The sequence below is a fragment of the Diprion similis genome, chromosome 14 (assembly GCF_021155765.1).
Source record: "Diprion similis isolate iyDipSimi1 chromosome 14, iyDipSimi1.1, whole genome shotgun sequence".
In the NCBI taxonomy this organism is placed as follows: Eukaryota; Metazoa; Arthropoda; class Insecta; order Hymenoptera; family Diprionidae; genus Diprion; species Diprion similis.
Window position 1 is genome coordinate 7,780,761 of NC_060118.1, and position 27,033 is coordinate 7,807,793.

Here is a 27,033-nt window from a genome sequence, read left to right on the forward strand (position 1 = left end):
TTTCCTCTCTTATTCGCATGACTCATTAGCGTGCATTATTGTTTGCGGGAATCTCGGTACTGCCGTAAATGACGCATAACATAATACATAATCGCATATAACTACATCATACCCAATTATATCCGAATATCCTATATCTTCCCTAATTTGCGCGGCTAAACTTCGGCTCCAGTCGAAAATTTGGGACAGATTAATACCTAAATGAATCACTAACGAGTATACACGAAAAACGGGGAAAAATCGATTTATATCCGTTGTTGGAAAAATATAAAAGAATTTAAACATTTTGCATTTGATATCGAAAATTTTTAATACGATGGAACAGAGTGCGAAAAACAGTAAGATTCGAAAAAGGGGTGAAAATGATAATTTTCAGGTTTTAAAATCCCTGTAAAATTCATTGTTAGTCGATTATACATGGTATTATTGCTAAATGAAAACATTTTCAAGTATAAACAATCCGAGATAGTTGCACATCCTCTCCTGAAAATATTACAAAGCAATTTTTTATTCAATCTTCTTGTTCCCGTAAATGAAATTTAGAAGTTGTTCTCTGAAGCTTATAATAAATAGCATTCTTATGAAAAATAATTCGTTTTATTTCATTTTCATCTATGTTCATTCTTGGCCATACTCTTTATCAAAATTATTCCAACAAGCAGAGAAAAATATAATTTACACGACAATTTATATCAATAATTATACATACACAACTGATTTGGAAATTGTCAATGAAATTGTTCGTGCATAAGTGTTTTTTTTCCTCTGCTTTTTATTAGAGAGACTTTATTTTGCAAAATGTACAAACTTAACATATCCACACGGAAACGTACAGTTTAGTTTATATAATAATTTTATCAAGATAGCACTTGAGTCGAAAAATAAATTAAATTTCTCATAACTCGATGTGAATAATGAAAATTTGAGGTAGTGTCAACCATTTTTTGCGGTCTTTTAAATCAAGTAGAAAGGTTTTGCACTGCATTATTGTAAATAAATATTTCACACTTTGTTAGTGTCAGTTGCTAAATCTATTCTATCCTACACCTGGCGTTAATTTAAAATATTTAGATCTTCGTCTAGCAAAGCTTGTTCCAAGAGCTCGTTCAGCGCTTTATTTTTCATTTTTTGTTTTTCCATATCCAGATCAAGCTGTTTACACATACTGCGTACAGTCATAACTCGGTCTTGAGTTTCTTTACAATATTCAGCTAGGCTGTCATTACGATCATAAAAACTATTTACATTTAAATCATCGTTAAACTCGACTTGCAATCGCTGCCGCTTTTCGAACGGTTCATTGATAAAAGTTTTTTCAGTCACTTGGTTTTGGATCTCAAGTTCCTTTTGTGAAATGTATTCCAACAATATACTCGATTTGAACCACCACGGTAACGTACGGAAATGCTTGACGTGATTTTTGTTGTAGACTACTTTTAAATCCGTTTCGAGTAATAAAATCTTTCTCCTCGCGATCTCTAGAATCACCTCTATAAAACTAAGGCCTTGCGAGTCGTCGGTCATAAAAAAGAGAGCATTCATAACTTGGCTAGCCAAGTCATCGCAATTCGAGTCAGGTAATGCTTCCGTACAGTAGCTTCTTATCGCGTTGTGAAGTTCCGAGATGTTCGCTATTGGCCACTGATATCTAGAAAAGCATAAAATTATAAAATACAGTTGTACAAAGAATACAAAGATCATTTTATTGAACATTAAAAATCATGTAACAAAATCTTACTTCCAATCAGGCAGTAGAAAACTGTTCATAATTTGCTCGAGCTCGGATCTGTTTTCCTCGTTCTTCCATGCGGTATCAAAATACTCATAGCTGTATGGCATGTCCACCCGGTTGCTCAGCAGCGATTTAAATTCTTTTGGAAACTCGGTATATTGTAAAGACTCGGGGTCCAGAAAGATATCGGTAAGATGCGTAACAGCTTCATTATGCAAGTTAACGATCAAAGCAGGATCGTCTAATGCGGAGGCTAGATGTTTGTTGAAGTTGGAGTGTCCTTGTATTCTGTATAAACAAAGTAAATGAATGTAGATATAGTTTGATTTCTGTTGAAGGAGAACCAAACATGAAGTTAGGGCAACGCAGGTAATAGAAATAATAAGTGAGGCAATTAGCTTCAGTAATGTGAAAATATTACAGTTCCCAATTTTCTAAGAAGAAGTGGGGATAATGAGGAGAGGGATCAGTGAAAGTGCCTCACCTTAGCCATAATTCTTGAGTTAAACAAGCGCTCAAGACCTGGTTGAGATAATCCATTTCCAAAGGTACAATAGGTGATTTATTTGTTGTTAGCCAGAGCGCAGCACTTTGGATTAATCTGAGGATTTGACTTTTGTTCATTTCTTTTTCAAATACAACAGTGTACTCAGATACATAGCCAGATTCCAATAAAATTTCTAAATCAAGCTCCAACTCTACATCCTCTGGCACCAGGTCATCAGCTCCCAAGAATACGATCACTATTGGTATAGGCATGAGCTTCGATCTGGACAAAATGGTTTTTGACAATCGTCGCTTGACTGTATTCAAGTTCTCTGAAGAGGCTGCCAAAAATAACAGACCATCAGTTCCAACCAAATTATGATCGTTGATTATACCCTCAAAGTGTCTTATGCATATGTTCAAAGTTTCGTACTCGTTTGGCCTGTAGGTCTTCATTATCGGCTCTTGTGTGTAGTTTTCAGGATTTAGGTAAGTGTTCATTATTTTTTTATACTGCCACAACTGAACTTGCTGATCAATGTCAGGCCACGATATAACAAGCTTCCAAAATATATTGGGGATCAGTTCGTTGTCCGATGATTTTAAATTTTCTTTTATCCCGGCATATATTATTACTTCAACTGGTGCAAGATTGTCTTCCGGTGGTGGTGAATGGGTTCTTAATCTTTTTCTTCTCATGTTGTCGAGCACCATATCTTGCTCAGGGTAATATAACAGTCTGGCGCACTCGCTGACCGAACGATTTTGTAGCCATACCGGTGTGTCGTCGAGAGCTTCTCTTTGACGTCTCTTTTTAGTAACATTCTGCCTCCAAGTCTTGTAGTACTTTTTTAATACTCGATGTTCGATTCGTTTCGATATCCTGTTCAATCCATCTTGGATACGGATTTCTTCCTTTAACAGTTTCTCACAGATTTGCAACACAATTTGGTCTACTAAAGATTCGGTTTCATTTTTGCTTAGCACGTCATACATTTTTAGTCGATCGATCTCTTCCTTTAGCACAAATGCGCATACTTCCTTTATTATCTCATCTTCCACCTCATTCATGATTTGTTTGGCTTCTTTCTCTACCACCTTCAGCCTCTTCGCTTGTTCCAATTCCTTTAGTTTCTTTTTCTCAGCCTCAAGCTGTCTCTGCACTTCTTCTAATTTTTTTTTGTTCAACTCTACGTCGATTCTTTCCCTTTCTTTTTTCTCAAATTCGCTCTTTGCATCTGTCTTTACTGTTTTGTTACCCACAATTGGCACTCCGCTATCAGGTCTTCCGAAAATATTCTTTGGCGTAATCTCCGGAAACACACTTTTCTTCTGAGCTATACAAAACGGGGAAATATCTTTGCTTTTCGACGTTTCCAGCCCATGTTGTAAACCTGTATTATTCCCGCTAATTGGTTTCTGGTTCTCAATCTGAGCTGTGCCTTGACTCAGCTTTGAAAATGCCCCAAAATTTTGACCCTTAAATTTATCTCCATCCCCCAAATTTTGAGAAAGCTTCGCATCAGAAATTAAAGCCTTGCTTTCAAGTGGTAAATTGGCATCTGCTCTGAACACAAACGATGTGTTAGTTTCGGACTTCTGGAAAACAGTGGCTGGTTTTATAAACGAAAATTGTTCCCTTTGTGCGGAAGCTTGGCCAAAATTAGTGGGAAACAATGGTGGAATTTTAGCACTTTTATTAAGAATATCTTGGCTAGTTTTTCTGGTCCCAGTATCAGTTCGATCCTCTGATTTCAGCTGTGGTCTTAATTTCTGCGAAGACTTAAACGTGTCTTCCTCCATAAATTCGTAGGGATCAGTTTGAACCGGACCTGTTTTACTTTTGTACTGTTTACTTTGATCCTCAACGTTAATGGCGCCGGGTTTCAGGTATCCGTTTGAATCAAAACTGTCGTGGGGAATATGATTTTTGTAAATTTTCTCAGGCAGTCTGCCACCCGCGATACATTGCCCGACGCTAAGGCCCTGCTGGGTTCGTTTAGATTCGACGGTGAGAATGGCTCTGCCTTGTTTAATGGACGATTCAGGCTGGCTGAAGTTTTTCCTGTTCAAAACGATGTCCATTTCGTTCTTGGAAATGTTCAGTCCGACTTGTTCACAGAAGTTAACAGCCTCGTTTTCATCTTCAAATCCAAGGATGTCAATTAGTTCGTAAAGTGGAAACGGGTTGGATGTCACTCTGTGGTAAGCCTTGACCATTACGGACAGGGCCTTGACCCTGACCTGGTTGAAGTACCGCAGCAGAATGCAGGCGTTAAGGTAAGTCGTTTTTTTGACAAGCTTAAAGAACTTGGAAAAGTTGTGCGACTCAATGGACGAGTAAACTTCAATGGCGAATCTGACTTCGGGTGACTTCTGTATATCGGGCGGTAGCTTTTGAAGGTCCCACATGAAGTTGCCGTCATTTAAATTGAGCAGCACAATGTACCCCCTGAATTCCGCTTCGTTTTTGCACGTGACACCCTTTACCCTCAGGTCGTGGTACATATACTTCAACGTTTGCAAGCACTTGGTCAAGTTCTCGGTATTTATCTTCTTGTCAAAGACGGACGGCCCCTCAGCGCAGAGCCGTTCAGAACAGAATATGTGAAACCTAAAAAATTCATATCCACATGAATATATTGTCAAGATGTTAGAGCAGTTTTTAAAAAAATCTCGAAGAAATATAATTATTTTCAACCCATATATCATCATTTAAAAATAAAACGCAAAAGCAAATATATAAATATTGATCAAAAGTAGACTGTTGAATTCAGTAATTTTTTTCATACTATTGATGTATGCCAAAATTCCAATATGTATTATCAATCATAATTCATATTATATATTTAATTCTCTTTAGTTAACGTTTAAAATTAATATACTTTTAAGCCACACAATAAATTTCTACTAAACGTATTTGACGTAAAAACAATTTTCATAAAATAAAATACAACAAGATAAAATAAAATGAACCTTGCGCATTGTTCAACCAGCTCAACGCTTTCTACACAACACAGCTCCTGCTGAGTTATATCTTTGCGAATGCCCCTCGTCCTATCCCACAGAAAGTGAAACCACTCTGCGAGGTTTGTGTTCTCCGCCATGCACATGTCCATAATCTCATGCAGCAGGTAGCTCATCGTCATTTTTAACGACGCGACAGGCCTGAGCTCATGGGCGAGCGGTTCCTCTTGATCAGCGGATGACCTGGAATACTGCTTTACAGCCTTGGCGTGATTTATCCTGTACTCTCTGCCCTCGAGCTGCTCGTAGAGCGCTACTTGCCTCTGAGATTCGCGCATCAGTCGCTCTTTCTCGGGGCACATATCGGGACAAGTCCCTATAGTTATTTTAGCCGACGCCAAACTGTTCGGCTTTATTTGTTTCAGTCTTATGAATCTATCCCTCGCTTCTAGCACCTTGTACTTCTCCTCTGCAGTGTGAGCCGATTGACGAATTATGCTCTGCAGCTCTTCGGCGCTTGCTTTAGGCACGATCGCCTGAGCCTCAGCTTCCGGTTTATCAGACTTCAGGGCAACCTTGGACGGCAGCTTCTCGTGCTTTGTGACCTCTTTAGTCTTCTTCAATTTAGGTTTAGCGATTAGTAAGGCTTGGGGCGTTTTCACACCGTGCATGTTATACTCCAGCCCTATCATAGCCTCGAGTTCAGCGTTTACCTCGTCCTCGTCGGCGGTGATGAAATTCCTCACGGCCTCTTTACCGGATTCGACTGTCCTCTTTGTTGGAGATTTAGGCACAGCTTCGGAACTCGTCCAAGACACGTCAAACTTCTTTCCTGCAAATTGACCAGCTTTGTAAAACGCGGCGTTTGCCGCCGCTCTGTTAGCGTAGTGGACGGTGATGGTGGTCTTGCGAGGTTTCAATGTAATCTTCACCGTCTGACCAAACTGGGTGAAGTATTCCCTCGCTGCCGTTCTGGTCAACAGTTGCTCGGGGACGTTGTTGCAGGTGATCGATTTTCTCGTGTCCTCTTTAACCGCGGAACGCGACTTGGCCTGTTTTTTCAGCTGATGGCAATCCTCGATGAGTTTATCCATGCCCTTGGAGGCTCGCAGCGCTGAAGCAAAGAGGCCCGTAGGTGCGTTGTAAAGCTTCCTGGTCGCCTTTGGTTTCTGCACCCTTTCCTCGTCATAATCTTCGATTTGCCCGCTGAACTGCGAAGCACTCGCCGGAGGTGCGAAAATGAACGCGTTCTCTTGGTTCTGGCGGGCGGAAAAGACATGCTCAGAATTCACCCCGAAGTTTATTACCTTCTCGGGACTCGATACGAAACTTGGTGTGGCGAAGGTGAAGCTTTCGGAGGTCATCGTCACTCCGTCGTCCTCCAGGTATTCCCGCAGCTCTGTTTCTTCCGTCATTCTGACGATTTGCTTAATCTATTTTTTCTATCTCAGGGTCAAAACTTCGCCTCCGACTGTCACTTGTTTCTGCTCTGCAACTGCAAAGGCCAAAAGACACGTCGCAGCGCGATTAGAGAATCGTCAACAGAAACGAACCAACAGCTCCGTAATTCGATATTTCGATACGGGGAATCAGGATTTCAATGATTCGACGTCTTGTTGCTCTCTGTGGATGATTCTTTAGCCTGATTTCTCATTCTAGATCATCGTTACAGGGCGAAAAACTTCACCTCCGATTGTCACTTATTTTTAACCTAACTTTGATCAGAAAATCGTCAACACAAGTCGATATTCGATACGGGGAATCAAGATTTCATTGATTCGACTTCGCTCTTTCACGTTTTAGATGTTCATTAATACGGTTATGATGTGAAATTAGCGTGTAAACTGTACACAGTCACAGTCGTCACGCAGTTTCGCAGGCTAACCTAACCTAACTCAGTCGACCCAAACATAACCTGACCCTGAGTTAACCTTAACCTAACCTAGCCTAACCTCGATGAATATGCGTTATATTTCAGAGTTCGAAGGCCCGCTCCGAAATGATCTCGTCTGGAAGATAAGGAATTCTTATCTTCTACTAAATATTCACAGCCGAGTCAGAAAATACTCGGACTAATCATTCAACGACGAGCTTCAGTGCCGTAAATTGTCATAATCTTCGCAGGTCGCTATGGACTTCTACGATGCAAATTACCCCAAGGTATGAATTGGTAGATTCAAAAATAATTCGATCTAATTGTTGCTACTTTGATTATAATCGGTGCGTTCTTCGAACGCAAAATTTAAACACTGCAGATCGAATGGTAAGAAATAAAATTCATTTTTAGGAGCATCCTCGCAACTTGATTCCTGAACTCTGTAGGCAATTTTATCATCTTGGATGGGTAACTGGAACTGGAGGTGGAATCTCTATTAAGGATGGGTCATTATCGTTATAAATTTAAAAAATAATTGAGGCTGCAAGGAAAAAATCCAGGGTGTCCAAAAGTTGTGGTAATTTTTTAAATCAGGGAATTATCGCAGCACTTGGAATTACTTGGAATTCAAGTCATTATTGATGAAAATCTATTTTAATTTTATGATACTATGTTTAATTCTAACGTGAATTTAAACTGAAAAACAGTTTCGTTCAATAACTGCTATTTGTTTCTCATGAAACTCTTTCAATCTAACAAATGAACTAAAGTTGTAAATTGATGAAATATTCAGAAGCAAATTTACTCTTTGTAATTTCTATATTCAATCAGCTTACCTCATTTCTAAGATAATTATAGGTAATAAGATAATCAACCTGGAAAAGCTTGTAACTCTATTTTCAACATTTGACTGGACACCCTGAAAATTTCATAGTGTTAACTGATCCAAAATTTGTTTTTCATTTCTTGAATAGCGACGAAATTTATATAGCGCCTTCTGGTGTGCAGAAAGAGCGTATCAGTCCTGACGAAATGTTTATTCACGATATAAAAGGAACCGTCAAGAAAACTCCACCTGATGAAAAAAAGCTGAAACCATCTCAATGCACGCCTTTGTTTATGTGCGCTTATACCGCAAGAAACGCTGGGGCGGTTATACACACCCATTCCAAATTTGCAGTCATGGTAACGCTGCTTTGGCCAGGCACAGAATTCCGCTTAACTCATCTAGAGATGATAAAAGGTAGTTGTGAATAACTGCAGAAGTTGTTTACTTTGGCTGGCTTAATGAATAGGTAATAACGCACATTTTAGGAATTAGAAATCAGAAAACAGGACGCGCTTATCGCTATGACGAAGAGCTGGTTGTACCGATTATAGAAAACACTTCGTTTGAGGAAGACTTGAAAGATCGTATGGCGGAGATTATTGAAAAATATCCAGAAACTTGCGCTATTCTGGTCAGAAGACACGGCGTTTATGTATGGGGCGATACTTGGCAACAAGCTAAGACAATGTAAGAAAAGATTATCACTTCTCAGAAGAATTCAAATCATGGTGTGATTTTTGTGAAGACATTTCCAAAACCGTTATTCAATTTTTAGTATTCAACGTATTTAAATAACTAAAAGATGTCTATTTTCACTCGCTCTACAGGACAGAATGCTACGACTACTTGTTCGACATCGCTGTTCAGATGAAACAGCATAATTTAAACCCTTTGGCGACACCCGAGCAACATGAGTTACGCTTTCAGCGTACAGATATTCAATAGGATATGTTTTAAACGACGTTAAACTTTGGAGGTATTTCATGTATTTACAATGTATGAAAATAAAACGCATCTGATGAATATAATAGGTGATTTCTATCAGCACCAAGTGGTTGATACCGCAGCTTGCGTGTCTTTCAGGATTGTCTTCTGTTTCATGCAGCAGGATCATACTCTTGAAATTGTTGTCTAATTTTTTTTGCCAGTTGAGTTTCTTCCTCCTTGTCCAATTGGCAATCCTTCCAGTCGGCGCGATCGCTCATATCCAATATTCGATCGCTTGCTAACGCTTCGCGCCCAAACTGAATAGGGAAACTCTTTCTGATTCTGTGATAGAGCATTTCGCCACTTGGAAGTTCAACGTAAAAGTAGGGCGTTCCTGCTGGGGCTATTTGTTCAAGTTGAGTACGCGGCGGGAGTTCGTCTAGCTGGAAATTACTGCTCTGCGAAAACTCCTGTTGGAATATAACGAAAAAGAGATTGAAACGTGCAACACTTGCTTGGTCATTTTAATTTCTCATCTTACCTCGAATGTTTCCTTTAAGGCAGGTTCCTGATTTTTGTGAACAGGAACAGCCTGTAGCTGACAATGCGAAGTCTTATAATTTCTTTCAAAGAATACTGGTACCCTGTCGGTACTGGCATAATATTTGGTCACGGCTTTCTTGAAAGCTTTCATTTCCTTGGCAACGTTGTCTGGCAAGATGGACAGACTAGGGTGATGAGTTACGGGCAGTATCAAGAAATGATCGTCGACCAATCCACCCTTGGCTAAAGCAAGGTACACCTCAGTACCAACGGAAATAACCAAGTGTTTTGATACTTCAGGACTTGAAAGGCAAAACCAGCACTTGGCCTGGTCAAATTCAGGCCTGGGTTTTTTGTGAAAACCGCCGTCATGATTTTTGGATCTTTTTTTATCGTCCTTGGAATCCATGTCGTAAAAGAACTGGGTATTTCTCGAGTCATCCGCCTGATTGGAGTGATTAGAATTCAGCAAAGACAGTGGATAGGGACTCTGCGTTTCATCTGTCGTTCCTAACGCCAAATCACAAAGTCTTGTGCGATCGACAGGTGTGAGATTCAGGGCGTAAAGCCATTTCTTTTTCTGCGTATTTCCGACCGAAGCCAGACCGATAAATCTTGAAGCTATCTCGATGCTGTCTCCGTTCGGCGCGTGGTTCCTATTGAAATGAAACAGAAAATAAGGTAAATTTCTTAATACAAATCGCGAACTTGAAACTTTTAATCAAATAAGTGATAAACTTTGAAAAAACCAATTCACCGGTAAGGAGGTCTTTCGTAATGTATATCCTCAAGTCCACTGATGTGATATCTTGGTTTGACATGAGCAGCGAGCCACGCCACGAGTTTCGAGCCTTGATATTTGAACTGGGGATTATTGGGATCGAAGTTTGTAACGTCTTGTGGCCAGGGCGAGCTAAGGAGAATATCAACGCCCCTGAAGCTGGGCTGTCCTTTGAGGCAAATATCTCTGATGGCCGTAACGTCGGTTTGGTTGAAATTGTAAGCACCAGAAGACCCGGCAGAGTTTGAGCTTTCCACACCGCTGATGTAGGCGATCTTTAGCCCTGACGATGAATTGTAGAGACCGCGTCTGCCGAGGTAGGTAAGATTGGGGCATATTTCGCACCCATCTATGTCCGGGTAGTGCTCGACGTCTGCTTCTGTGTTGGGACCGATGACATACGTTGGCACAGAGATGTGTCTCATACCATTTTTATACGGCTCAAGCTCGATGTTGGTTGGACCAAAAAAGTTCCCCACGCAAAGCAGAAAGTCAAATGGTCCAGACTTCTTGTTTATTACATCGATCTTTGTGAATAATGCCTTGAAATTTCCTCTCACATCTCCGCATACCAACACCTTCTGTTTGTCAGACATTTCTTAGTTACTGCGGTTATTTTGACTTGTAGATATAAAGATGAGGATGTCAACAACACAATGGAACGTACCGAACGCTCAGTACAATTTGACAGTTTAACAGACGGGCATTTTTCGGCAGTTTTGTAGGTTAGGCGCCAACTCGGTCGGTAACATGATGAGCTTGATGGAACGTGCATTTTTCACGGTAACGCAGCAGTTGCCGTTTCTGTCTTACCGACGATAAAAGTCCGTAGGTATTCCGAACTCGTTTTACCGACACACAAACGGTTGCTGATTTGAATTTCAAAATTCGAAGTGTTCGATCGAATCCTACCAAGATTCGTTGACTAATAAAGATTATTTCACCGTTAACTTTTTTTGCAACGCATGATGACAAGTCTGTAAATCAATGAAACTTATCACCGATACAATTTGCTTATTCTTCTATTCATTAACTTTATTTACAGATGTGATTATTTTCTGTAACTTTTATATACGTCCTGCGTATAAAATGAACTTTAAGAAAATATAGGAGGAAGTATACCGATGTGTAAAATTTTCTTCGCGAAATAGTTACAAGTTATTTCCCGTTCAAGACAGAGAGAAACATGTGAGGGAAAAAGTCGGGAAAAATTATTTTCATAATCTTAAAAACTAAAATCTGTTCCTGAAGTTGTTCAGAGCATTGAATTCAAACCTCTATACAATTGATTTGAAACTCTATACTCTTATCTTCGTGAAAGATGTGAAAAATGCAAATGTTATATCAGAGAAATAGCATAGTAAGATAGGAACAATAATTGACCCGTTAACCCGTATTCATATAAAAACTACAATTAAAGAAATTGCAATCATCTTCGTGTTTTCACAATGCGATGTATATAATTCTTGATAATCGCAGACCTGGATTCGAGTAGTTCTACAGACATCGCGCCTCCCTAAATCACAAACCGTTCCCATTTATACATACTAGGCAATTTATCCACCTGATTTACGAGATGGAATGCGTTCTTATAGCTCGAGTAAGAATTTTCCCACAGTGCACTTGCAACACCCAAGAGTAATACCTCATACCTGTCATACACATCTACACCTACACGGTTTCTTCTGCAGCGTGAAAAATTTTTGAGGCAAGAATTTCGTGTGCCAGCATAGTAATTACACCCTGCCTGCACCGTTTGTCCCCGTAGGAGAGTCGTGGGAATCCTCAGTTTGTAACTAAAATGTACTTAGTTTTCGGGTACTGGAAGCAAGTTTGCCGTACACTCGGAACAGCACATCTGGAAGCGATTTTCCTGTTATAAAATTTCTTGGCATGGGACGCGTACATATACATATATATATATATATATATATACCCGGTGGGAAATGTACCTGCGATTCTATGGCCATGCGCATGTAGCGACAGGGGACCGGACACCTTCTTCTAGTCACCACCATAACGACAGAGAACTCAATTTACACGGTATGTCTACACAGGTGAGTTAGTATATGTACTTACTGCAAGTGCATCGTATTGTTTATGTACAATGGGTGAGCCGACTTAACCCCGTGAGAAACCTGAAGATTTTTCAAATGCGAATTTATTAGGATACTCTCTACGCTTTCTAGGAATTTACATCTACCTCACACAGAGAAATATGTGTGGTATTAGTGAGTGATAAGTGTTTCGATTTATGATTTCTTTTTTTAAGATGGTTCATATTTTCGCAGAGCCCCCCCCCCCCCCCCCCCCCCCTCCATCACTTACCTATACTATAAAGCAGTTCCTGGGTTTTATAAAGGACGACAACTATGATACACACACGAGCCTCACACATGTGCTCATGCATCAATAGTTACTAGATAATAGATGTCATCTCATCTTTCGAGAGAATCTTTCTTTCAACCAAACTTTTCAGAGGATGCCACGATGGAAATTTCCACCTTATTTTTTCGTGCAACACCCTAGTATATATATAAATTAGAAACCAGACGATTAAGAAAGTCTGAAGAATAATAATTTCATACAATAATAAAGAAATATAAATTCAGTAGCAGAGAATCTGAATCGGAATAAAAGCTCCAATCAAGACTTGCATTACATATATAGCTATTTTGAACTTTTTTTTCCTATAATATATGATGTATCTTTGGTGAGGTAGGTAATATATAACATGAAGCTCGGATTTACGTTATTTAGTGCAATTGCAAACTAAAAATAAATTACTTTACCTATTTTGTTTGACAAAATATTATTGGATGATAATTAATATTACAATGACCCCGTTTCTTTCAACACCATAGGTATTATTATTATTATCCTTTCCGTTAAAAGATACTTTAATATTGCATAAAGGAAAGATAAAAAGAAAATGTTCATAACACCGCCAATTTTATACAATCGGCCTTGATTCTTATAATTGCACTCACACAGATTATATACGGATTTTAATACAGTAAGTATGGTTAAAAATTCAATTCATCTTATACATCACTTCGTATGGACAATATAGTTCGATTGATATTCCAGCATGACAAAAAAGAGAAATGAAATGAGACGAGATCAACTATATATTATATGCATTTTTACTTGATATTCGGAGTTAAGTGAGTATAAAGCTGAATCTCTCAAGTTGCGCTAATTATAATAAATCACCGACAGCGCAATCTCCCGTTCAGCAGACATCTCACATCCCCAACGTAGAAGCTCTTCCCCCACGCTTGTGAGTAACCTTGGTCCTGTGAAAGACGGTACGAAGAAAGAAATAGGTATGTATAGAAGATATAAGCGCATGTCGAAGGGTAGGACAAGAGTACTACCTACAAAAAGGTGAATTCATATACATATTCACCTTGGTGTCTAGAATGTTGTAAAAGGAATTGGTGTAAAAGCCCTTAAGCTAGTCGCGGGTGAAACGCAAGGAGGGGTGCCAACGCCGCGCGCGGCGTAGAAAAATATCAGCCGGGATGATTTTCGGTTGAAAAAGAGTCACCCTGTTTAAAATCCCGGCTTACACACACACACACACACACACACACAGGAGAAGCTCCTGTTGCGCAGATTCTTCTGCGCATCGGACCGACCGCCGAGAACAATGAGGAGTGGGCGTGTCGGCTCCGCCCTAAACGCAGCGCCAGCCAATCAGGATTGAGTGGGCGTGGCCAGCGCCCTCTGCATCGACAATAACAACGCGAGCGGCCCCCTCTTTCGAGGTTCACGAACACGGGGGATCCCCTCTTTTGTGCGGAAATGAGGACGAGGCGGGGATTGGTGGAGGGAATGAAAAGGGGTTGGGCGACGGGGATTTACGAAGTTGGGAGGAACGCTCTCCCTGGGGAGTCAACCGCGCACCGTGCACCGGAATCTCTCCGGTGAAAATACGTTTAGGCATTGTTTTAAAACGGGAGAAAACGGGGACACGTGCGCCTATTGCGTTATTGTAGATAAATGAATTGTATAATCGACTGGCATTGTCGTCGTCGCCGCTACCGCGTCGAGGAGAGTAATTTTATGTAGTACAACGATTTTTGAGGTTATTTAGAGGGGCGCTGAGGGGCGGAATTTTTTAAACTGATTCTCAAAATATCGGATGATCACGTTAGCTCGTTTTGAACCGATTTTTTTGAGACTAGCCGAGTGTTGCGAGTGCTAAATGCCGGAATAGGTGCACGTAAAATGTATCGAACCCAAGGGGGTGGTCATGGCCATAATAACAATGGCCATCGGTCGAGGGTAAACGAGAATCGAAAGCCACGGCGTTCGGTTCTGCAAATTTGAGAGGAAACTCGACGAGATTTTTTAAATCATATATAACAGAGGGACCCAGTTCCAGGTGTTGAACCTGATTAAATAAAAAACTATTATGAAACGGACCTTAATTATTACGACGGAATTTAATCAACGCACTTGAATTAAGACAGTTCCATGAGATGAGAATGTTTCTACGTAAGCATGATTGTATAAATGAAAAGCGAACAAGTGTGTCGATGAAAAATATTGGAAAAAAAGTGCAGTTTTTAATCCCAACGTTTCGTTAATATAATAAAGGAACGTTCATCACAACACTTACAGCAAGAGGAATTGGATCTTTAAGAAAGAAAAAAAAAGGTCCTGCGCTACGTTGAGTCTCATAACCTATATATCACCCGACGTCCTGACACAATTATATCACTCCACAACGAAGGTTCGTTCAATATGATTGATCACTTTTTCACATTTTCATGTCAGGTATATACTCATCGCTTGTACTAGCACACATGGTTTATGGGATCACAATTATTGTGATATTGGTTCGACTCCCACGAAGACACAAGCTATTACTATAAGTGAAAAGTTATTTTTTCATTTGTTTTTGTACAAGCTGCGATTAGTTAAAAAAAGGACTCACATACGATTCGTCCATGTAGCTATTAGGTATCTAATTGATTGTAATGAGAAAAAGATGTCGATCCTTATACTGTATAATCTTCATCTGGTAACTGTGCTTCTATGTGCTATATTTCATATTCTTCCATAAAACAATTTTCTAAACTCAATATTTACAAGCTTGTAAAAATGATAAAATTTACAAATCCAAGGGAATTATTATCGTCAATCTCCGTTCCCACTCGACCGATTACACTTGATCAACGATCTGCAGAGTATCGCTGCTGCATCAGGCCAACCACGAAGCTCATCCGAAACTGGAAACCCAACTAGCCCCTTAAATCTCCTCTAACCCAGTACGTGAACCACTAAGTTTCGGAAAACTCCGTCTCCCGATCCAAGCCCGAAAAAAACGGGCAACCCAAAAAGCCCATGAATAAATACTTCCCCTGATTAGGGGCGAGTAAGGGACCACCAATAGGGCATGGGCCAGGCGGACTGCGGAGTGTTATATTAAGTTATTCACGAGGTGTTTCGGGTCAGGGACTGATCGGAGTCTTCGTCCCCGAGTCACGTTCAATTGCGAATCGTGGTTCCCGGCCGAATCTTGGGCTTCACTTTCTGGCCAGTCGGATAGCTATAATTGCAGCAGTCGGAGCTAGTGAGGCTCGTGCTGGAAGATCGCAGAGATGCGATGTGTGTTCGTTAAACAAACTGAATTTATTTCTCACATACTGTTCGTTTGATCGTCTAATTCATCGGTCATCGCCGTTTCATCCCTCCAATTGTTAATATGTTCATATACATATAGTGTCAGAGTGTATAGTTGTGGTTTAAAATTTAAATTGTTCTTATAAATCCGATATTCATGAGTTGTCCTTTCAATTCCTTGTTTATGTATCTTATGACAAACACATGGATCGGAGTCTTTCGGATGAATTGAGTCGTAGTTCAGCCGTCGCGAGTTTGAAAGCTGTTTCAATTGCACCGAAAGTGATCGAGATGGTTATTCTTATTCATTCGGTTTTGTTCGAAAAAAATTTTTTATTTGTAGCCAGAATCTCTGAAGAAGCTTGCAGGTCCTGTTGCTCGTGAGTTTTAATTTTCTGAGACCGCAATAACGAATGCATTCTATCCAAGTCGGTTTGAATATCGATTGGGTCCTGTGCGAATTCTGATCTTCTTTTTCTTTTTCAAAAACATAATTCCAAATTTATTTTTTATTACTAAAACAAGTATAATTTTTAATTTTAAACAAACTCGTGTAAAATACCGATCTTTAGTATTTCTGATCCATAGCACGAATGAATCAGGATAAATAATGAAATCGATACGTTTTATAAATTACGGTGTGTGCATAGATGAGGGTGTGATTTTCATGAAACGTTGCAGACTGTTATTCTATTAACTGAGATCATCTACAACAAGTGCACGTGTTTTTGGATAAATATATGAATATAATTCAGAGGTGAGTCAAATCCTTGAAAATAGAAAAAAAGTCTCTGTTACAAATATCTGCTAAGTGTAATATTTTGGTGAAAAATATTGAACCAGGCTAAGAATTTAAATTTATACATGCGTAGAAAAATTAGAAAATATATAAACTCGATCTTCGACTATTTTTTATCTCCTGTGTTTTGTCTTTCTACTTGCTGTACGATTTTATAGAGATAACAACTGCGATTGATTTGATGGAGGAATTCGAGAAAAAAACTATTTTAAAAAATGCCATCCATTCTTGAGGCTTGTTTTAAAAAAACCTGTGAATAAAAAAATTTTGTAATAATTTAGGAAATTATTTATCGTTATTATTTCATGGTCATTGCTTTTACGCATCTGTTCAATGAATTGTGTGTACACGCAACGCTAATTATCAATTATTAATCACACACGTCGTCAAACCGATCGGTTCGCAGAGTATAATGACGTACAAATATGTTAGCTACGGGCGATTTACGCACAATCTTCGCATGTTGATCACATCTTGTTGCTCCGAGACGTAAAACACGCGACAATTAACGGCCTAAACTAAACAAATATGGGTACGTATTGTGTAGTTTGCATTGCACTGTATAGGTATACTCAACACCTATAAACATGCTGTGCCTACAACTCTCTTCCTATAACAACATAATTCTTCATCGAGCTCTGCAAAGCCCAAAAGCTGCTTCACCGCAGCTGCTGAGCAATATTATATTCGATAATATATCATATTGCTAGATATTTTATACGAGAAGAATCCAACGGAAATGTGTTAAAGTTGTATCAGATTTTATTTAATTAATTTATGATCGTGTAAATTAGTTTTTTTAATTTTTTAAGGAATTTATTTACGCATATTATCCTATTTGGAAAATAAAATTCTGTAATTCGTAGATACGATTTTATAGACATTGATTATGTGATGTGAAGAAAAGAAAATTAATGTTTTTCGAAACTATAATACAAAAGGAATGTTTTATTTATATTGATATTTATTATTCATATATTTTAAGTTGTTAGAAAAATTTATGCGCTGGTCAGATAGTGTTGAAAAAAATTTCTCGTGCCTTCAAATTTTTTAAGTTTACTTCCATTCAATTATATATATTTTCTACCGAGTCCTTTGAGAATAAAAATTTTCTTCTCATCCTTGTTACGAAATACTTGCAACAAGAATATTCACGACCTGCAGAATCGTTGCGTCCCGTATATCGTCACGAGTGCACAATAAGCGTCGATCGAATGTAATAATCTGTCGATAAATCTGAGGTGCGAGTTATCTGCAAGAAGATATCTTAAATCAATACACATCCCTCCATTCGTTGATCAAAAGACAGATGACCTCAAGTCGTGGGAATTCTATCGATTCTAAAAACTGCTTGTGTCCTCACATTGCACGCTGCATTTTTTAATATAAATATATATTATATATTATATATTATGTATCGACAGAATATTAATCGATTTTTTATTCTATTGGAATATGGATGTAGGTTAGGGTGGCGCAAAAAAACCGACTATTTTTTTTTTTTTTATTTTTGAGTCTCGTGTGACAAAATGTTAGTTTTTGATGTTTTAAAAGCCCACTTCAAAGGACAGCTCAAAAAAAAAAAAAATTTTAAGAGGTCGCTTCAAATTTTAAAAAATGTCAAAAATTGTCAAAAAATTAAATGACAAAAATTATATTTTCAGTATTTTGTTTGATTTATAATTCATGTCGTGGTGTATTGTTGTATCGATTCTTTTTTACTAAATCAAAGAAAAAAATTTTATGAAATTTTGATATGAATATTAGTAGGTCGCTCGAAAAGTACTAAAGAAATGAACCAAAAAATTGAAAAAAATTATGAGCGACCTTTCAAAATTCAAATTTTGAACTGAAACTTTCGGAAACTTATTTTTTTTTTTTTTTTTTTTGTCTATAAAATTATACCGTAACGAGAAAGATTAAAAAAAAAAAAAAATCGATTTTTGACGTTTTAAAAAATGTGGAGCGACCTCCACCCAATCGATTCCCGGATAATATTCAATCCCAACGTAAAGTTTTTTCACGACTATTGTATGTCAAAGCCGGAAAAAAATGCGCAGACTGCTGGTCGAGCAGCGAGTACCTACCTACCTACCTACCTACCTACCTACCAACCTACCTACCTACCTACCTACAACAAAGGAGAGAGCAAACGAGTGTTACACGACTCCGGTGTCATGTTTATTTTTTCATTGGTTCCTTTTTCCGCTAACTAAGTCTGTCCACACACTCTCAAGCGATGCGGTTGCCGCAGGACTCCACCTACGTTATACTTTTTCCAGTAGGATATACAATTGGAATCCATCACCAATTCCATCGACAATGACCGTCGATCTGCAACCTGCAACCTCTAATCAATCATCATCGATTGTGACCTTAGACTTGTATCGACGCTCCAAAATCATCTGTACAAGTCCTGCATTCGAATTAATTGGGCATCCATGGTGTCCAGTAAAACATCCGTAATAAATTCATGGACATTTCCAAGTCATTCAGAGATATTAAGAATATAGAATATTTCCAGGACACTAGAAAAATTAATGGATAATTTACAGGATTTTTTAAGGACAAGACAGATTCAAGGACATTTCCAGGACCACTGGACACCATGTTAAACAGCGACCCTTTTTTCGGATACACGAGTACCTAGTATGATCCGTTTATTAAAGATGACTTGAATATTCTGCTTCAAAAGTTCAAAAAAGAATAAAAAAAGCTCCATAATCTAAGCTTGTGGTATTCGAATCTGTCCAGATTCATTTCTGCTAGACAATATGGCTGTTGTTTAATTCGTGCGTTCACGATCAACAGCGCAAATAACGTATATATACCTACTGCTGAAGATTTTAGTAAATGTCTTTTTCTCTCCTTCCAACTTCTGATTTAGACGGTCCAATCGATTATCTAGCTTAATGGCAGAGGCATGTTAGCCACTAATTCGTATTCAGAAAGCGGACGAACGAGGTATTTCGATGTGGAAAATTACCGAGGCGATCGCTTAGTCGACGGTTTCTTGCGAATCATTGGTAATTTGCCGGTTTTTTTTTTTTTGTTTTTTTTGAGTTTACAAAAATGGTAAAATCATCAAAAGCGAAATTTGTTGTTTGCACTGTAAACTAGAGTAAAAAACTGCAAAAATGGTTCCAAAGTTGCTTTGGTGCATCCAGTCTTTAGATTTATTGCGTTTATAGCTCCGATCGCGGTGTTTCAATGATCACGTTTGAACGTGAGAAAGATTTCTCACACCTGCAATATTACCGTGCTTGAGTAGTTACACGATATGTGCAACAGTGGAACCATAGTAGCATGCTGGCCGATTGTCTAGTTCTGCATAGCTGACGTAGTACCTACCTTATACCTGTTTGTGTCGAGTGAATAGCGAATGGCACCATAATCATCAGTAACCCGTCGCGTCGCCAAAACCCGTAACACGCCCGCATGTATCTTCTTCCGCAACGTGGTAGGTCTGAAATAGCTATTATGAAAGTTTTTTTTTTTTTTTTTTGTTTTTTTTTGTTTTTTTTTAGATCGGATGTCGAGTTTTGAATATCAACACTCTTTTCGCTATGGATGATATTACGAATCATCTTCAACGATTATTCCCTTCTTCATCTCTAGGAGCAGATTCATAGTGCGATGAAATACTATATTAGACAGTATAGTTGTCCTGATTTCTGATCACGTGTGGTACAAAATTGAACCACCAATCTGGCAGTTATTAAATCGAAAATATGGTCTCTAACGTGAAAGCTTTGTGAAATCATGCTCAACACCTTCCTCCCAACACCTCATCGTCTTTTCAGGCAACTAAATAGTGGGAAAAAATAGTCAATTCGGGCAGTGATTGTCCTGACTTCAGAGTATGTGGCAGAAAATTGAGTCATTAATTGTTTAATGGCATTAAACAATGACGGTGATCAATGTGAATATGAAAGCTTCGTGAAAAGACGTGATGGGTCCAGGGTGAATACTAGGGTGTTTCGAAAAAAGAAGAATTTTTTTTTCTTATGGTGTTCAAAAATTAATAGTATACCTAACCCCAAAAATTTTGGCGCCAATATGAGCTCTTAATATCAATAGTAAGGTTTGCCTCTATCCATTTCTTTATTTTCTATTTAAATAACGGGGGAAAATTTTTCTTTTATTTTTGAATTTTTATTACTTTGGAACGGTTCATCGTAACAACAATCTGAAAAAAGAGATTTGTAGAAAATTTCACGTTCTACAAAAAATGTCTGAAGATCAAAGTTCCTCAGATCAACCGTTTTAAAGATATCAGCGATCAAAGATAACACTAATCAATGATTTCAAATATTTTCCAATAAAACTATAAAAAAATATCATATGCCATATTTATATTATTATTATATTAGTTCACAGTCTCAGGTTAACAGAATTAAAGTAATTTTACATAAAAAATAATATAAATATGGCATATGATATTTTTTTTATAGTTTTATTGGAAAATATTTGAAATTTTTGATTAGTGTTATTTTTGATCGCTGATATCTTTGAAACGGTTCATCTGAGGAACTTTGATTTTCACATGTTTTTTGTAGAACGTGAAATTTCCTACAAATCTCTTTTTTCAGATTGTTGTTACGATGAACCGTTCCAAAGTAATAAAAATTCAAAAATAAAAGAAAAATTTTCCCCCATTATTTAAATAGAAAATAAAGAAATGGATAGAGGCAAACCTTACTATTGATATTAAGAGCTCATATTGGCGCCAAAATTTTTGGTTTTAGGTATACTATCAATTTTTGAACACAATAAGAAAAAACAAAATTCGTCTTTTTTTGAAACACCCTAGTGAATACAGCTGCAGTCCATTTTTTCATCTAAAACAAGACAGCTATACTATTGTTGTGGCATTCGAGTAAGTACTTTGAAAACCAGCACAAGTCCAAGAAGATGAAGAATCATCAGTCTAAAGAGAAAGTTAAGTTTTCATTTTTCTTGAAATCAGTCCGAATGGACTAAACTGGTTCCTGATATATCTTTGGATGAAGACTTGTTGATTTTCGGCAACTGTCACGAACATGATCATCAGTCCAAGCAATTCGGAAGAGGGGAGAGAAGCAAGAATCTGCGACTTCTAGACGAGCGGAAGGAGGCTGCGGTTTCCTGAAGTCGTTTACCGTCTCCCTAAGACGTAGAGGACGTGATCCTTTCGTGTCCTGGCGAGCCGGGGACGCGCCCTTGAATGATATTCCTCCTGCAGTAGTTTTATTTGGAACCCTAAGACCCCGGAAAGTTTAAGTTATATGTACTGGGCGTCGGTGCAGCTGTTGAGACTCGTCTGGTTCTTGGTGAAGTAGACTTCACAGTCGGAAAGCTGTAGTTTCTGTTTTACGAAATTAACGCCCTGTTTTCTCGAAGAGATCGAGGGGCGGCAAAAATCCTCTTCCAAATATATGACTGTGTGTTTGTTCTAGTTTTTCTTGTTTTCCATCGTCATGCACGGGGTTAAGTCTCCATCCCGGGATTAAGATGTTGCGTATTTTCAATCTTTTTTTACGTGTTCCTAAAGACAGCCGGTCTATAACCTATACACACCTTATACCGACGGTTAGTCAAGACTCCACGACCGTATTTCAAACCTCTCTTTACTCCAGGGTTTTAATTTTATTTTCGAACGCGGTTTCAACGGCTCGGAATTTAACTCGTTGTTGCAGGTTTTTTTTTTTTTTTTTTTTTTTTTTTTCTTTTACTTAGGATATAATTAATACCTCCAGCAGTTTCGAATTTTAGGTTATACTAACAGGTGCGCACTACACTTATCATTACGATGTAAAGGGATCGCAGCCTGACACGGAATAAAAACGAAATTTGAAAAATCGAGGGCTTAAATTTTATATATTTTTTTATTTAAAGAATAGCTAAATTCAAATTTCTCTTTTGATTGTTTACCAAAATTAAAATGCATTATGGTATAATAATATGACGTTCCGTGAATTGTACCAATTATTATACAAACTGAGTTGAGAAAAAAACTTGATTAGAATTTGAAAAAAAAAAAAAAAACAGTTGAAATATTCATCAATACCGTTACACGGATTAAAAAACCACTTACTGGAATTTTTTTCAACGTTCATACACTCGAGTTTCAAACAACGAAGGAATGTAATCACTATAATTTACAATATTTTGTAACTATAACTGTTCCAGGTTACGGTGAAAAGAAAAAAAAAAAGAAATTTAGTATCAGGTTAAAAATCGAAAGAAATAACTCTGAAATAATCTAAACCTTATAGAATCTTCAAATAACAAAACATAGTTAACAGTGTTGTGCGATTAATCGATTAACCGAGTGTTCGACGGTCTCGATTAATCGAAATATATCTCCAGAATTATTATGAAGCAACTCTGATTAATCGATTAATCGAAAAAACGATTAATCGAGGCTGCCGATTAATCGATCAATCGCATAGTGAGACTAACCGTGAAACTTTTGAGGTTATGTGTATGTATATATATATATATATACATATATATTTATACATAAAGAATATAAGAACCTCGGTATTGCGCATAAATTAACGATTTTATACCGTAGAGAGATGAATGTGTTAATTCACGTATACAGATATATGCAACATATATAGTACATATATATATATATAGCTCGCGGAGAGTCGTAATTGAAGAATGAGTGTGCATATGGGTAATGGTCTAGGGTCGGTAGGTAGGTATAGCTAATAATAGTGAGTTTGTAATGGCAATAGCAATAATTGAATGAACCCAACGGCCGGTCCATGGCTTACAACATCCTGGCACGTGCGTAAACAGTTCTTAGGCAATTCAGGGTAAGACCTGCAGCCTGCAGGAGTAGAGGAGAACGTTCGGTTAGTACCTACTCAAACTCCAAGAAGCTACCTGCCCCATACCATACACATACACATTTATATACATTAGATATCCTACACATGCATATATTATGCATTATATATGTAAGTACCGTGTTCATTAACCATGGCCAATTATTATTATTATTATTATTTTCATTATTATTATTATTGTTGTTATCGTTATTCGACAAACGTGGAAAAGCCTCACCTGAAACGATATTTATATATTTATATATATGTATATATATGTATATAGTCCATATGTTATGTGCGCCGAAGGATAGAAATAGACGCGAACCTAGATTTGTTTTCCAAAAATTTATTAACGTTAATTTTTGTTCCTCGTGGTTCAAGCGTCACATAAATACACAAAGTACATTCTTACCTACTATAAACGTGTATAACCTCGCGAAGTTGAATTATTATAAACGATATTTATTTAACATAATATATACCTACGTCGAATATATTGACAATCAAATACGGCGGAATGAGTTGTGTGTGTGCGTGTGCGTGTGTGTGTGTGTGTGTGTTTTTTTTTTCTTTCTATTTCTCGTATACCAACTTTTAAGAAAAGTAAAACTTAATGGACAGCGAAAGAGGATAATAGGAAAAAAGAAAAAGAAACAATGATCTGTTCGATAATTATAATACAGCATTAGGTTAAATGCTTGATTTGTTAATTGAAAAATGCTCGAGGTTAAAACTCGTATTTTTTTTTCTTATACTTCTTTTTGTTTTATTTATACTTAATCTTGACTAAAAATCGTTTATTTGGTAGAATCACCAAAATCTTGTCGCCTGGACCCCGGGCAGATACTTATCGAATTCTTTAGCAAACTCTGGTCACGCATATAAATTTATATATATATATATAGATAGTTTTTGCAGATTTTTTTCGTGATTTGAAAAATTCACTTTCTACTTATTTTGTTTTTTTTTTACAAAACCAGTTTTTGCCATCTCATTACCAGATCCATGGATCGAATGACAAACGATATGTCCGATAATTGCAGTATAACTTTGCTCGAAAATTTTTTTTATTTTACAATAAATGAAATAAGAAACGAGAGAGTGTAAATTAAAATAAATCACGGCTATGTCGACGGCAATAAATTAGTCTCTGAATTCAGTGATCCAATGCGACGCGTACCTAAACTCGGTGTGCGTAGCTGCGATGAATGGGCAAGAAATTAATAACAACAAACACAGGAAAGCATAAATTTCATACCTACAAATCCTTTTCGAGATAAGTTGGGCATAAATTTTATATTATATATATATCGGTTTGATATTTGTATATACATATATGCATACAACGTTGAAGTTAAACACGAACCGTCAGTCGTACTAACATGTATTTATATACCGTGTGTCCATGAAGAAATTGCGCACCTTATACAGAAAATGTCCCTAGGAAAATGTCCCAGAGCTAACGGTGGGCTTCTAGGGACATTTCTGATAGTCGCGATTGGTATTGCGTTGGCTAATCAAAGAAAATGTCCCTAGGAGCTCACCGTTAGATCTAGGACATTTTTCTAGGGACATTTTCTAACAGTTGCAATTGGTATTGCGTTGGCTAATCAAAGAAAATGTCCCTAGGAGCTCACCGTTAGATCTAGGACATTTTTCTAGGGACATTTTCTGACAGTTGCAATTGGTATTGCGTTGGCTAATCAAAGAAAATGTCCCTAGGAGCTCACCGTTAGCTGTGGGACTCTTTTCTAGGAACATTTTCTCACAGACAGCTATAACGGTCGGCTTCTAGGGACATTTTGTGCATGAAGTGTGCACTTTCCTCAGGGACACACGGTAGATATATATATAGCGTAACAGATTCTCGACGACGCACTTTCATGGATATAAATTTATATGTAGGTATGTACCTACATTAAATTTCGTCTCCATATACGCGCCTCTCACTATATATTTAAACCCATAACAACACGCCGGCGCAATCGGCACAATGGAATGCTTTGTACCTCATACCTCGCGTTGAACGTAATATAGAGCAACGTCAAATTTTTCACATCTTAGGTCACGGTTAGAGTTAGAAGAAAAAAAAAATTCTACACCTTTTTTTTATTTCTTTTTGTTTCTAGTTTTCTTCGACTGTTCGTAAGGAAAAAGGTCGATTAATCGAGTTTGAAAAATCATCGATTAATTGGGAAAATATAATCGATTATTTTTACTCAATTCTTATAATAAATATATCGAATGAAAATGAAATTCAATTTGCTTTCCGATAGTTTCTAGACGGAAGATGAAAAAATTTGAAGAACAAAAGGAAGATGAAAAAAAAATTAATTAATAAACAAATCTCATTACTGAATCAAAATCAATATTTTATCACTGGAAGTGAATTATAATTTTTTTTTTTTCTTTTGCATTCTGTGGTAGCGATAATCGCGATAAAATCTTGGATAAAATCGGTTTGTATACCTATACAGTTTATTTTACCAAGGTTTTTGAATTCGTAAATAAAGAGAGAGGAAGAAAGAGAGAAGAGAAAAAGGGATGCGGATTTTCGTAGATCTTTAAAACTGACCGACCAGCTGTAACGCATTTTTTCTCGTTTATCTTTCTCTCTCTTTCTGTTTCTTTGGGTTATGCATTATACCATAAACCAAGGGACTGCTAAACGTTTCGACATGTGTAGAAACACGAAATTCGATATTTCGTACAAACGAAACTTCCCGCGTCAGATATTATAAGCCTAGTTAGTATATATGTATACATATATACATACAATATATATACATATATATAATATGCTAACTGGAATGTTGACTCGTGTGAATAACTACACAAATGTATATAACTTGAAGAAGACGGAGAAAACCAGCGAAAACTGAAAATTTCGAATTCACTTTTGCAGGTCTGAAATGAAAACCGATTATGAACTACTTTATCGATTCGAAAATAAAATTTTTCGATCTTTCCGATTTCCGTGATTGTTTTTATATATATTAGGGTGGCGCAAAAAACCGTCTATTTTTTTTTTTTTTTCGAGTCTCCAGTGACAAAATGTTAGTTTTTGATGTTTTAAGAGCCCACTCCAAAGGACAGATCAAAAAATAAATTTTGAGAGATCGCTCCAAATTTTAAAAAATGTCAAAAATCGTCAAAAAATTAAATTAAAAAAATTATATTTTCAGTATTTTGTTTAATTTTTAATTCATGTCGTGGTGTATTTTGATCGATTCTTTCTTACTAAATTAGAGAAAAAAAATGTATGAAATTTTAAAATGAATATTAAAAGGTCGCTCGAAAATATCTAAAGAAATGCACCAAAAAATTGAAAAAAAATTATGAGCGACCTTTTAAAATTTCAAAATTGAAATTTTAAACTGAAACTTTCGAAAACTTATTTTTTTTTGTCTATAAAATTACACCGTGTTTTTTTTTTTTTCTTTTTTGCAGTAGTCAATTCCATATTGCTGTAAACTTGTACAAAACAATCTTGCGAATAATATCATCAATTTTTAACGATTTCTAAGCGATTTGAAACGAATTGTATCAACACCTAAACTTTCCTTCGTAATTCGGATATTTTCTGTTTTTACATTTTTAATTAGTTATCGTAATAAAATTAATAAGAAAAA

General features: G+C 37.2%; 3 protein-coding genes across 4 annotated transcripts; 1 reads left to right on the forward strand and 2 right to left on the reverse strand.

Moving 5' to 3' along the window:
* Window positions 1-978: 978 nt before the first annotated feature.
* On the reverse strand, window positions 979-7,006 carry LOC124415092. Its single transcript, XM_046896393.1, has 4 exons — window positions 5,195-7,006; window positions 2,217-4,832; window positions 1,739-2,020; window positions 979-1,648 (listed from the first exon to the last, which is right to left on the reverse strand). Exons 1-4 carry the CDS (start codon window positions 6,598-6,600, stop codon window positions 1,054-1,056), a joined length of 4,899 nt encoding a protein of 1,632 aa, XP_046752349.1. The 5' UTR covers window positions 6,601-7,006; the 3' UTR covers window positions 979-1,053.
* Window positions 7,007-7,094: 88 nt separating this feature from the next.
* LOC124415096 (methylthioribulose-1-phosphate dehydratase) lies at window positions 7,095-8,908 on the forward strand. Its single transcript, XM_046896398.1, has 5 exons — window positions 7,095-7,345; window positions 7,473-7,567; window positions 8,036-8,304; window positions 8,376-8,577; window positions 8,718-8,908. The coding sequence occupies exons 1-5, from the start codon at window positions 7,316-7,318 to the stop codon at window positions 8,833-8,835; spliced, it is 714 nt and encodes a 237-aa protein (XP_046752354.1). The 5' UTR covers window positions 7,095-7,315; the 3' UTR covers window positions 8,836-8,908.
* Window positions 8,857-11,992, reverse strand: LOC124415094 (CWF19-like protein 1). Of its 2 annotated transcripts, XM_046896395.1 has the most exons (4): window positions 11,986-11,992; window positions 10,118-10,647; window positions 9,359-10,016; window positions 8,857-9,287 (listed from the first exon to the last, which is right to left on the reverse strand). In XM_046896395.1, exons 2-4 carry the CDS (start codon window positions 10,564-10,566, stop codon window positions 8,988-8,990), a joined length of 1,407 nt encoding a protein of 468 aa, XP_046752351.1. In that variant the 5' UTR covers window positions 10,567-10,647; window positions 11,986-11,992; the 3' UTR covers window positions 8,857-8,987. The 2 variants fall into 2 exon arrangements, with proteins under 2 accessions (XP_046752351.1, XP_046752350.1); XM_046896394.1 differs by lacking the exon at window positions 11,986-11,992 and having other exon boundaries at window positions 10,118-10,828.
* Between the last annotated feature and the right edge of the window lie 15,041 nt (window positions 11,993-27,033).

Coding starts and splice junctions, on each gene's coding strand:
- LOC124415092 (XM_046896393.1), bottom strand. CDS start 6,600: ATGACGGAAGAAACAGAGCTGCGGGAATACCTGGAGGACGACGGAGTG. Junction 4,833..5,194: donor CTGGTTGAACAATGCGCAAG/GTTCATTTTATT, acceptor TGAATTTTTTAG/GTTTCACATATTCTGTTCTG. Junction 1,649..1,738: donor TTTCTACTGCCTGATTGGAA/GTAAGATTTTGT, acceptor ATGCTTTTCTAG/ATATCAGTGGCCAATAGCGA.
- LOC124415096 (XM_046896398.1), top strand. CDS start 7,316: ATGGACTTCTACGATGCAAATTACCCCAAG. Junction 7,568..8,035: donor GGAATCTCTATTAAGGATGG/GTCATTATCGTT, acceptor TTTCTTGAATAG/CGACGAAATTTATATAGCGC. Junction 8,305..8,375: donor TCATCTAGAGATGATAAAAG/GTAGTTGTGAAT, acceptor CGCACATTTTAG/GAATTAGAAATCAGAAAACA.
- LOC124415094 (XM_046896394.1), bottom strand. CDS start 10,737: ATGTCTGACAAACAGAAGGTGTTGGTATGCGGAGATGTGAGAGGAAAT. Junction 10,017..10,117: donor TACGAAAGACCTCCTTACCG/GTGAATTGGTTT, acceptor TCATTTCAATAG/GAACCACGCGCCGAACGGAG. Junction 9,288..9,358: donor CCTTAAAGGAAACATTCGAG/GTAAGATGAGAA, acceptor ATATTCCAACAG/GAGTTTTCGCAGAGCAGTAA.